This window comes from Bacillus rossius, chromosome 16, assembly GCF_032445375.1.
Source record: "Bacillus rossius redtenbacheri isolate Brsri chromosome 16, Brsri_v3, whole genome shotgun sequence".
Lineage (NCBI taxonomy): Eukaryota > Metazoa > Arthropoda > Insecta > Phasmatodea > Bacillidae > Bacillus > Bacillus rossius.
The window spans coordinates 44,528,459-44,541,790 of record NC_086343.1 but is presented as its reverse complement, the minus strand read 5'-3'; the positions used below and the strand labels follow the sequence as shown (position 1 = coordinate 44,541,790).

Sequence of the window (13,332 nt, the reverse complement as noted above, 5' to 3'; positions counted from 1 at the left end):
CAATGCCAGACTTCCTCCAGCAGTTGGCAATAGTTTCTTGTTGAACATTCCACCATCCACCTGTGATCATATCAATTGCCTGGCGAACATTCATGTTGGTGGGCACTGTCAACCAAGACATTTTCGACCATGTGCCTTGGCATTCTGAATACTGTGTTGATATCAAGGGGCTGCAACTGAGATGTGCAGTTCGGTGGCAGGAACATCAGTTTGATGTTTTCCAGTCAAACATCAACACTGTGCTGCACAGTTGTCTATTAACAAAAGAATTTTTCTTCTTTTTTATATCCTTTATCAGTTTTCACCAGCCAACTTGAGACAAGTTCTCTCGTCATCCATGCACAGGTGTTACTAGCATAGGTAAACTCCCTTGGAGCACCTGGGAGTCTTGTGTTTACCAATGATTAATGGCCTCAATTTTTTTGTTCATGTGGCACTGCAACAAAACAGGTAACTACGATCACTTCTAACAGCAGAATAATGATTTAAAATAATTATGTCCCATGTTAGACTCCCACATCTTACAAAAATTTCTTAACTTCTTTTATCTCAATAATGATGGATTAATGGTAAAAAAATATTCATCGAACAAAACTTGTAAGTTTATTTATGAACAATATTACCAAATATTTTGTATCTCTAACCAATTTAATAATTTTCCTTGCAGATCTCCACCCAAGCTGATGGGCCCCTGCAATCTTAGCTTCGACTAGCAGACTTGCGATGAGAACAGCTTGGTTGAGAGACCACACGCTCTGCGTCTTGAGCCAGTCTCACCCTGAACTGGTGCGGTATGTGGTGGGGTACTCGGATGTGTTGAGCAGTTTTGAAATCGCGTTGTTTTTCCTGAAGCTCTGCGCACAGTGTGTGTGCCCGGGTAGGCGGGGCCTTAACAGCCGACTGACTCATCTGGCTGGAGTGTGGCCCATTGCAGCAACACACGATTTAATTTAAAATCTAATTAACTTAATTTTAGTACCCAATAATTCTCTCCTGTATTTATGAGTTTCAGGAGCTAACTAGTAACTGTTAGTTGGCTGGAACACCAGATACTGTGCTGGCTTAGTGCTTGCCTTGAGCACGCTGCCGGACTGTGCCCAGGGTCACACAGGCTTCACTTACTGCCAGGGCTGCCAATCCCTGCACACGACGCACCGCTGATCCCAGCACGACCCCTCCTTTGAAGACACTGACAAATAAGTTAGGTTGAGGGGGGGAAAATATTAAATTTACTTGTTCCCCCCCCAACCCCCCAGGCCCAATTCATATGTCTATAGCAGAATTTTCTTTACGTGTTTGCATCGTGAAGGATTGTACAGTGGCTCTCGTGTTGAGCTTCTAAATAATGTTCTTCCAACTGCCGCCTGTTGCTTTTAAAGGGTAGTAGTTTCAGCATTATGAGGTCGCAATATAATAAATTAAAGTTGTAAATAATGTCTATACATAATATGTTCTCACGCACGCATGCGCGCACGCACACACACATTAACTTCATACATATACACATAAATTTACCATCTTGAGCCTTGTGTTTATAAACCTGCTGGTCCCCTCCCCTAACTGCCAAGAGCAGAGCCCTCCCGGTCCATCTGGGATGTCCGTACCTGAGTCTTATCTGAGAGGGCGACATCACAACATTGTTGATAGTAAATAAACCTGAGCAACAAGGGCAAGCTTGGGGAACGAGGCGCCAGTGAGGACGGCAGTAAGTTTACAGGGTTGGCACCCGGTCACACAAGTGTTTGCTCGCGATAGTGCGACAGAGGTGTGTTTGCCACGGGTGGCAGTTGGCAGGGAACAATCAGCAGGTCAGCAGAGCTGAGCGAGTGGGGATAGTGACGCAGGAAGCGAGAGGGAGAAAACCGTCATCCAATCGGCGATGTGCAGGCTTCAAAATCAGCACATGGGAAAAGCATACATTATTGAGGCAAACAAACAAAATGCTATCAGGAGCGGGCATCAAAAGCCAGAAGCAACTACGACCATTGAGTGACCAGATGCATTATGGTTATGCGATAAAGGTAAGTCCCGGCCGTAGGTCGATGTAGCACTTTGAATCTCAGTAGTGGGTTCTAATTTCAAACTGTTCAAACTGTTAAAAAAAAATTTGTGTACATTGAAACTGAAGACTTTGATAATTTATTAAAGTTAAAATGAACATAAATAGAGAACTTAAGACAAACTGTAGAGCGAAGTTGGTAAGACTGTGAACAGAAGTGTTCGCCTAGAGGAAGTTAGGAATGAATGCAAAGCAATAGCCAACAAAACCGGAAGCTACTTTAAAGTCTTATCCCCGATATGGTCAGATATGGTTTTATTTCTAGGGTATGGTTCAGAAAAGTTACGTCAGCACCATGATTTTCACTTTTATTTCAATAATAAAAACTGCTCAGTGAATCTTGAACCCCCTATTCTTGTTTTTCAAGTATGAACCTCTTCACGTCTCACTGAAACAGGACTCCACACCCTACATGCAGACGTGTGCCTTCAGCATGCTGATATCCACAAAGAATATATAGGGATATACAAGTAAATAATCCTGGTGAATTCAAATCCATTCCCCTTCCACGCACATACATTTTATTATCACCATTCTCATTTCCACTTTCTCTTCCTCCAGTGACAGCTGACAGGTTCAGTGTTGACAGAAGTAACAATATAATGGAAGTTTTTTTTTTTTTTTGTTGAACGCAATACAAACTAATAGAGATGGGTCGAGTCTTGGTTTATCGAGTCGAGCCGAGCCGAGTTGGGTCAGATTGACTCGACTCGAAAACCGAGTCACATATTTTATCAAGTTCGAGACTAGTACCAGCATAGTGACATTATAGCACTTTATTATAGGTTGTCTTAACGTTTTCGCCAAGTCATTAATACAGCAAGAAATGATAATGACCTTTAAACAAAACAAATCCCGTGCAAACCTAACCTTGCCTGCTAGGTACCGTGCTACGGCGCTAAAATAGGCACAAGTGCAACCAAACCTAGGCCTACCTTCATTTATGAACGTGACGTCGTAACGTGATTTTGTCGATAGTGGCGACAGTTTATAGGACAAAATTATGTCACATGACCATTTTATATATTAAAAAAAAAGGCTTGGAAAACAGCGTGCACTGTTTTCATTTTGTTTTTCATCCTGTGTTTACTTCAAATACGGTACCGCATTTGTTTACAAAATACGTCAAATGGATTTTCACTGAAGAAAAATATGTTGCAAAACGCACATGTATTAATAATCATCACGTTTATCGTGCCCCGTTTATAAAAACTCGTATAAACAAGAGATTTCCGTAACCTAAAAATAAAAACATAAAATAATTATATTGTAATATTTAGTAAATAACACCAAACCGTGATGCGTGAAAATGGCTGCGTGTAAGGCCAGCCAGCCTTGCATTTTGGAACTAAGGCTGTGTTCCAAATAATCCGCACTCGCACTTGCACTCGCACTTGCACTCGTGCTCATACTCACACCCACAATTCCTTGCGTGCAAAGTGCATGCTCCATGCGTGCTCGCCATTTGGAACACAACCATACTCCAAAGTAAACACACCCATGCGTATGAGGTTTCCTACAACAATGTACAATGCTAACAGCTTCATTAAGACATGTACGTTGGTTTATCCATCACCTAAATGCATGTATGTATATGTTTATGTTTCATCATGTTAAAATTAACTATCCTAACCTGTACCTCCGGGTCAATTTCCGTGCTATTACCGGTATCATACTTGTTAATCTTTGTTGCATATTTGTTCCACGTCTTACAGATCACATGAACACATCGCGTGTTGTTTAATTACGAACAGGTACTTACAATGAAACGTGCATTGTTCATTTGCCATTGTTTTAGATCAATAGTCCAGACGTAAACGTAAACAAACAATGGTTACGAGAGTACGCAACGAGCATGCATTCAAACGCACTCGACTATATGGAACAACACTCTCGTGAAGTCACTTCTGAGAGCGAGTACGTGAGCACGCATGTTTACCTGTTTGGAACACAGCCTAAAATTAGCTGTGCTCCGCTACGCAGCGCTGCGTGTCAATAACGTTTAGGATAAAATTACTTTCCTTTTGTTTGAATAAAATATAATAATAACAACGCTCATGCATATTATTTGGCAATCAGTTACTGATCGCCAAATCAAATGCATGAAATATTTATTTAAAAACATATTGATATTCTTGTAGTTGTAACAAGTTCCGGGCGAATAATCTTGCCGCGAAAAGTGTATTTACATTGAGAATGTGACAATGTGACAAGGCCTATATGCCTTGAGCTGTTTGTTCGTGTGGGGATCTGCCGGTGGATCGGGAAAAAAAGTTACGTACCTCGGGAAGCCTTCTTTTCACAGACGAAAGAGCCAAACTCCCGATCGTACATCTTCGTTTTTTTTTTTGTTCATTGTAAATAAATATGGCGGTGTTGATAAAAGGAAATACCATAAACAAGGCAACGGTATTTATTTGTACGCCGCCATATTTTTCGTTAGCAGTGTGTCCGTGAATGTTTATTTTGGACAACTCATGATAACTATGGTCAATTAGGTTAGGTTCGCTACATTATAAATACTTTAAAACATTGTGGACGGTTGATTTGGTTAGGATAGCTACATTAAAGATACTGTGAAATCATGTTGAAATAAAGCTTAGTTTTTTATATTTAAATAACATAATGATTTTCTAATTAATCATTTAAAATATTTAAATAACATAATGATTTTCTAATTAATCATTTAAAATATTTAAATAATGCAGATGCATCTTGGATACACCATTTTTATATCAATGGGTGTAATAATATTTTATTTATCATATTCGACGCAAAAAATTATAAAATTATGAAACTCGAACTGACTCGACCTCTTCAAAAATTTGGTGACTCGAACTCGACTCGACTCGAAATATGAATTGCTAAACTCGGCTCGACTCGACTCGAAGCCAAAAAACCTCAACTCGTCCATCTCTACAAACTAAACATGCTACGTAACTGATTCATGTACTCAACTGGTGAAAATGAAATGAGGGATCATGTACACTCTGCTGGGTCCAACACGTGGTTGGCTGGCGTCATGCAAACTGCCATTAAATGAAAATACTTCTTCAAACAAAGCATACCTATTTATTATTTTTATTTTGTACACTGACCAACATATTTGAACATATTTGAACCAGCTATGACTAGAAAATTGGAATAGTTTTCAAGCATAAGTAGTATACTGTGAACAACTGGAACAGAACATTGACACACACATGCTCAGGAAGACTTACATACAAATATACACTGATCTCATAGCATTCACGAGACATGAACACCACACACGATGTTGGAGACAAGTAGAGACTGTAGCGGAAGATGCATGTGACATCAGTCACACATCAGCAAGGCTGACACGTCTCGGGCCTGGCTTTCTTGTACAACAACAAGAATAATGTATTTCATTTTCTTCCATAATAATTAAAATTTCTCTTAGAACTATTCTTAAATGCTAAACAACTGTACAACAATTGAAAATACTGACTATAAAATAATAACCTTGGTAGTATTTTTTCAATCACAATATTCTATTTGACTAAAATACATATAGCTACTGATACAATACAAAATGTATAGTTTTTTTTGGCTGTCGCTAGCAATTATGGCAAACGTTCACAACATTACCCTGAAACTTTCGGATGTTAAAAGTGCAGTAACACACCAAGAAAAAATATAAACAGTTGGAATCAGAACATTTGTTGATTTTACCATGGGAATATTACATTTTGTTGAGTGTTTATTTGGTATGATATAAAAAAATAATACCATATATAATTGATAATAAAATAAAAATATATTTCATTTCATGTGATATTCACTTCAAAAATAAGTGTTGTAATCATATTTGTGCAAAAAAAAATGTGAGAGAGTCTTACAAGTAGTCGCCAGAGATGAGTAACATCTAATCTCGGTAATGAGCAAATTCAAGTGTTCTCATGTAGAATGTAGAATTCTTTAAAATAATGCCGAACGTAACAAATATGTACATGCAAATTGTGTTTTCAACTAAATTTCTGGATGTGAATCTTAGTTTCAGCAACCACCGCAAGGAATCGCTGCAGGAGCAGCTGAATGGAGTATCAAATCATTCCATCCGCAGACTGAAACTTTAAATTATGTTATGAAACGGCTCTGATAAAAACGAGAAAGGGCTTTCAACATGATTTTCGACAAGGAATTTTATTAAAATACTACCCATCTTGTTAAAATATTCATTAAATAGTTAATACTATGAATTTTTCCCTTTTTCTTTGTAAACTTTGGTTCGTGCCACTCGCCATAGGTGGCAGCACTGTGGTGGTTATACATTTCCGTTCCATGCACGAAACCCTCCTACTGTATACCGAGAGCTAAGACGTCACATTAAAAACTTAAAATCATTTGAAGCTAAATTAAAATTCTCTTTATGCTGTTTCTTGAAATTCTCTTATTATGTTATACATTAGTTCTGATTTTATGAATATTTGATGCCTACTTATTAAGATACATGTTTGAACTGCTGAGCAAAAACAAGCCTCTAGTAGCAACTGCCTAGGATACCGCTGCAGTGTTCAAACATGCAGTAGTTTCACCAGCAATGATGCAGTGCCTGGAAGAACGAGCTGAATCTGCCGACTACTCACGTCACTCTCCAAGGCAAACCTCAATGTTCGCTTGAGGAACTAGCCGACATTCTGTCCACTCCTCACGCACACCAGATAAATGAGCTGTGCTGTCCGTTTGTAATTACTGTTTGGCTCTTGAAGATATTTGTTCTCGTGAGTTTAGTTTTTCTTGAGTGAGTCCGTAAGCATGTTTTGTCCTGTCGGGCATCGTTTGCACGATGTACCTGGTTCATTGAAATACCTCCACTTGTCTATTGGAATTGAGAACCTTGTTCGCTGATGCAGTTCACCAGAATTATGTCGTTGATTTAAAATTAGAGATGGATCCATCTAAAATCTCCCATTTGAAAGATGTGAGATTCGAAGAAAAGGATTCAAAGAAAAATATTGGAAGAAATGTATTTAATTCTTTAATTAAACCCTGACAAGTCTGGAGTTTGTGTTTCTTGTCTTGCCTATCTATCCTATTACCGTTCCTCAAGATTTAGATGAGAAAATTTGAATTTGAACCTTCACTATTAAAAAACCTAACTGTGTCGAAAAAAATTTTTTTGCACCATATTTCAAAGTGTGATTTGTCACACAATGTGTGCGCATACATTAACTGATAACCTAGCTTGTGAAGCACCAACCTTATTTAATCAAATACAGTAATACCTTTCAAAGAAAATCTCACTTGAGAAAATTTCCTTTATAATAAGTTATAAAAATATAATGATAGACCTATAAATACATACAATATTACACTTTAAATAAAATTTTGCTGTTAATAAGTCTAAATATATAAGTAACCTTAACAAAACTTCGTAACAGGAATTTACTGTACTACAGGAATTGTCTGTAATATTACTACGTTCTCAATGAACTGATAGTAGTTCCAGTGTGTAGGCCTTTTTTGAATTGAACTATTGTAATTTTTTCTTCTAAATCCAAAATTAAATTTCTTTGAATTGATATGCCTGTGAAAACAGAGGAAATAATATTCCATTTTATCAATTTTGCTGTTTGTGGTTGGATCAGAACCACAATTCTGATCCAGTTTCTGTTCACATCTGCACGGGTGTTGCCTACCCTGGTGCCTGCAAGGTGCCTAACCGGTGTTCCCCGTTCCTCGGCACTCGTCTTCTGTGCCTTCCACTGCCAACGCTGGTGCAGAGAACACATTGATCTCCACGATTTTATTGCTGCGAGCATAAAAGTGGTTCATGAAAAACAAAATGTTTGTGCGTAGTTGTAAATAGTGTGCGTTTCATTGACGACAGAAGCTGCAGGTTGCTTTCACAATCCTGTCTCTCGGACACGCTACGTCTCGTGAGTCAGCGAGTCACAGTCGCCTGCAAGCCGCACCACGCTCCCTCGACAGTTCCGCGCGCGAGCAAACGCTCTGGCCGAGACGGCACTTCTGGATGATGACCGCTACCTCCCTTGCCATCATTCATAGCCTAAGCTGTATTATTTAATCCTAGTCAAAACTGTAACAAGAAGTTATTACATCACTGTAATTATTCAAGTATTATTTACTGATGTAAACAGCATCAGATATTACGTACTAGGTTTGTTTTCCTCAATCACAAAAATAATTTAAAACAATACAGTACAAAGGAACCACAATATTAGTAAGAACTCAATACAAACATAACTGCATTTTTGGCTTGCAATTTTATCACAATTTTTTTAAATTTAAAGGTGCAATTATGAGATTGCAAAAACTATAAACAAGCAGTCTTAGATTGAGATCAACTTTGTGCTTTTCTAAGACTTTCACAGTGACTAAAACATGGAAATGGTCATAGAAAATGTCACTCCTGATAAAACTATGTTGTTCCAAGCAGTGCTGCCAACTGCCAAGTCAAGACTTACAGCTGGTCATAAGCTTGTTAACTTGTCTGGCAGACTTATTCAGCTGTGTTTCATTTCGCAGGTTTGTTATGGACTTGGGGCAAACTTGCTGTTAGTACATTTCGTCAAAAATAGTCGTCACGTTAATGATTACCACAGAGGAATGGTTGCCTCGAGTTACAGTCGGACAAACCTTAGAAACAAAATTCAGTTAGTCCTAATAAATAAGTATGAAATTTAAATTATACCTCACTAACCAAAAATGAATAATCCTTACACTGAATAGGACATGAATATGGTATGATACCATACCAAATGCACCATAGATGCTAACAGTAGGTTTGCAGGTGACAGTGGACAGGTGGCACCACTGCCTGGTGAAGAATACTGAGATGGTGTGTAGGACAAGTCAGTGTTTGATAAGGAATAACTACCACATATAGCCATGCTTTCAGACTGAAGCCAGGGAACATACGACTGTTACATTTACAACAAATACCCATTAACGTTAACAGAAACAAGCTAATGTACAACCTATTCATTGAGACTAGATTTTATGGTTTTATTTTTAGTCCAATTTTGTTTTTAAAACAGAAGATTTCAGTTTTATTTTTTTTATTTTGATAAATTCTGTTTTGTGATACTGATACCACCACAATAGTGTAATGCAATGTTCATACGCTGCAATTTAATGATAAATTAATTTGTAATAAATTTGTGTAAAATAGATACTCAGAACAATAAAAATTAATTGGCTAGCATTTGTTGTTTAAAAGTGATTCAACAAGAGATGCACTATCAAAGAAATTAAATAATTTTTCCTGGTCCATGCTTTTCTGTGATATTTCGGTTTTATCGCAATTCACCATATAATCTTATCTCTACCTATTCATGAATAATAAGTACAATTAGAGGCTGTGAAATGGCACATATTAAATAATGTATATATACGCTCTTTTGCAATGAAAATAATTCCATGCTGTATGTATATTAAAACTATACATTTACCCTAACCTAATTTTATATTTTTCAAACAACTTAGTAATTTTGCAAAAATAAAACTTAGAAAACATACTTAATAGCTGGGCGCTACAATAAATGAGAATGAAGACGGACATTCAGAGTCGCCTGACGCAAGAAGTTAGCAAGACCATGGAGGTCACTTTCACCCTGACTGAAATGTACGGTAACTAAACGGAATGTGCTACAAATCAAACACGTCAATTTCCCCCTCAAACAGCAGAGTTGTCAATGACTTCCCTGACGTCAGCACAGTCTGTACCACGCCTGGCCGCTCTCTCGACATGCGATCACTACAAGAAGTCTTCCGTCGACGTGATGGTGGCTTCAACCAGCAGACCAAAATCCAGTTCTGTCAGACTAGCTGCGAACATGTCACGTACGCAGCACTGATCAGATACACACACACTTTCCATAACGTCACAACATGCTTACAATGTGCAGTTTAAGGGTACTGTGAAGACAACTATTCAAAGGAAAATATATTAAATGATAATTTAATTTCATTCATAGATTAATAAAATTGGTATTTTAATCAAGTTATTGCAAAAAGTAATTTTGTTTCATGATTAAACTTTTGCTCTATGAATCTGTATGCTAACTTATTCCTTTGGTTTTGATTATTTACGAATTGTGCTATGTAAGAAATAAACGAGAGAAGAATGTTTCGTTTTTTTTAGAACATTTAGTCAGAATGTGTTCATTACTGAATGAGTTTGGGCGTTGATGACTTTAGTGTGCAGTTTTGGCATATATTATGCCCTTATACACCAGTATAGAACTTAAAACATTGAAAAGTTATGTTCGAGAAATGAATGGATGTAAATAGTTTTGCGTACCTGAACTTTCAATAAGAATTAAGCAAACTTTCAACTGAAGTCACTCTCTTCGAACTTTACTAATGTTGGCAGTCTTTGAAGTCTGGATACCTGGAACTACATAATTCTACCGTCCGAGGACTTTTCACAATGCATGGTTATTTCTACCATAATGATATGCAAACTACAAGAGAAATGACTAAATTCTACGCACAAATAATGTAGCAAGGTTCAAACCATGCTAACTGCTATTATTTTTGTAGCAGCAAACCACGGTCTGATTACCATCTTTGCCTTGCTAGGTGGATCTTTTTAGGTTTCACCAGTTTATTAGAAATGAACAAAAAAAACAAGGTGTGATTCCGTCTGAAATATAATTACTCCATACTGAGGAAACTTATAACAGATACAAGAAAATATTAACGTACAATATTAATTACATTCTTAAACTGCTCTCAGGTATATTAAAAAAAAATTAATGGCCGGCCATACATGGAATTATCAAAAGTTTCATTTACTAAAAATACATAAACCAATAAAAAAAATACAAATATGTTTAAATAATCCCAGGATATATACTTAAAGTCCAGAGATTATGTTTGTATTATTAACTTTGTTTGATGGCGTAATTTAAAGAAAGTTCAAAAAAGGGCCAAAAGATACAGAAGCACCGGAGGTCAGGGCTTCGTGTCCCGGAGATCACGCGGGAACATGATGCCAGGGCGCTTGTGTCCTGTTGTGGAAGGGAGATGAAAATGCCAATTCGGCGTCCGGCTCTTGGACCCTGTCTGGAACAGTCCGAATCAAAACTGATCAGAACTTGAACACAGACAGTATACGGGGCAGAAAATGCCCGGAAAAGTTAAGGGGAGGTTGAGGAAAGTCACGGATCATCACTCACCAGACAGGGGAGTTGGCTTCTGTTTACTGATGCGTCGCCCGCCAGGAACTGGATCCCGCGATTACGCGACTGGGCGCGGTTGATTTCTTCATTTCAAAAAAAATAAAGTTAAAAGAAAAATAACTATTGCATTTTGTACTATGCAGACAGACTAAACTACTTGAAAAGATTATAGGGATAGCATCCCTTATTTAGGCAACTACATAGTCGGTTGCGGCCGGATGGAAGTCTTGCAGTGTCTCGTCGACTCGCCGATAATCGCAAAATGGTCCGTCTGCAGTCGCGACGCGAAGTGTCCCGCGGAGAACCGCGTCTCGTAATTAAAAGTAAATCTTGAATCAATAGTGGAGGGGAGGGGGCTAGGAGTCCGGACCGAAAGGTCCCGAAGTTCCCCGAGTGGGCATCATAAAAAAACTCTGACTGATGTCTCGACGTTGGTAGTACTGGCCGACTTTAGCGCTACCTGTTGAGAGGTATCTGAAATAAAAAAAAAGAATCGACTCGCCCAAGGCGTCTTCTGCTTTACCAAGGGAATAAAGGGCGCAGTCTAGTGCAGCGCTCTGGCGGCCTACAGGGTAAGTTGGCAGGGAGTTTCGCGAATTTGCCGCTAGGTGTCGCGGGGTGGTCCATCTTGGCACACACATTTTTTATGCGAGGCGTCCTTGGAGACAGTCGCTGTCTGCTGGGGTGTATGACCGACCAGTCTTAGGCGAATTCTTAGAACTAAAGAGGGGGGGGAAAACGCAACAACGCTGGGAACAAGCGTCCATGACGTGCTTCCAGGGGAGTGAACCTAATACGTATTCGTGACAGTAAAGGCTATGGTCAGCTCGCCTCTGAGAAATGGTAACAGCTCGTCCATAGCTGCTGTAGGCGGTTTTAGTCATGAAGTGAAGTAATGTTACAGACCTGGGACGTGCCTGTAAGCGAGGGAAATTTTAAGCTGGCTGCCAGCAAAGTATTAGATCTGCAAAATATCAGATACGTCTCTGGGAAAGGTGCTTCAGACTACTGGCACAAAGTTTAACTTAGGGGAGTACACCAGACTAACAAATTGTAAATCGCCCTTTAGTAACAAAATTATAGAGCAAATAAAATTTCAAAAAATAATTTAAAATTATAATAAAATTAGAAAAAAAAGTGTCGAAATTCCTAATTTCCGGCACAATATTATTGCCATCGAATAGTTTGCAGAACTTTCTATGACACTTCGTGGCTTCTACTTCAACAATACGCAAGCAGTGATATGCTACAAGTGAACATTAGTGTCGTCAAAAAGTTCACAGTGTCTCGGACGCATCGTAGATTCTACCTCAACAGTCAGCAAATCAGTGAAGGGAATTACTGAAATCTACAAGTCGACACCTTCCGAGGGCTCCTTACTGAAGAGAATTGAAAACTGTACGAAGGACGTTAATGCATAAGTATGGTATTTTGTACTGGTGATGACTGAATGTTTCATCCAGGGTATTTACTAGATGATTGTAGTTTTGAAAATAGGCCTTAGTTAATGTTAAATTTGATAACATTCAAATTTAATAGTTTGCTTACCAAGTTATTACTGTTCTCTATTACAGTATCTAAATCATTTGGTTTTGTTTCTATGAACAGATTGAATGATTTGCTATTTGCTATTATTTCTCTCACATAAACACCCAATGATTACCCAAGAAGCAAGAGTTTCATTTTCTATTAAAGCCACTGCCCTACATTGTTAGTTAGTCCGAGTTTGATTCGATGATTAGTGTTAAACTTAAATTGTGCATAAAAATCCTATTTGTAAGTCACTGGCTAGTAGTCCATATATATAAGTGAATTTTGAATGTTATAGAGACCAACTTCATAGTAGTATTTATAGTTTTCATGGAAAATAGCTTTGCAGATATCGAAAGGTAACTATATTGTGAAGTTCTGTGTCTGCTTTTGATTTGAAAGGTTAATTATTACTCTGATAACTTCATTTCATCAAAGTGTGGATATCTATTTAATTTAAAAATGAATCACTTGAAGTCAAGATTTACACTGGAAGTTGTGCTGGCGCTCATTAAACTTACAGTTCGATTACGTTTGTCAAATGCCAAATATTTTGACAACTTTGCAAAG

General features: G+C 38.0%; 1 protein-coding gene across 7 annotated transcripts in view; it reads right to left on the bottom strand.

Moving 5' to 3' along the window:
• The window catches only part of LOC134540105 (protein pigeon), a 70,344-nt gene that overhangs the window by 7,583 nt on the left and 49,429 nt on the right, over positions 1–13,332 (bottom strand). For 2 of the 7 annotated variants that reach the window (XM_063382593.1, XM_063382588.1), the window contains one exon: positions 5,112–9,874. The exons of 2 other annotated variants lie outside the window; for them this stretch is intronic. In XM_063382593.1, the coding sequence (XP_063238663.1) occupies positions 9,804–9,874 (71 nt within the window). In that variant the 3' untranslated portion in view covers positions 5,112–9,803. Of the gene's footprint in view, positions 1–5,111; positions 9,875–10,349; positions 11,117–13,332 lie in introns of those variants that run through there. 3 more of the 7 variants (XM_063382591.1, XM_063382587.1, XM_063382589.1) reach the window with 2 other exon arrangements.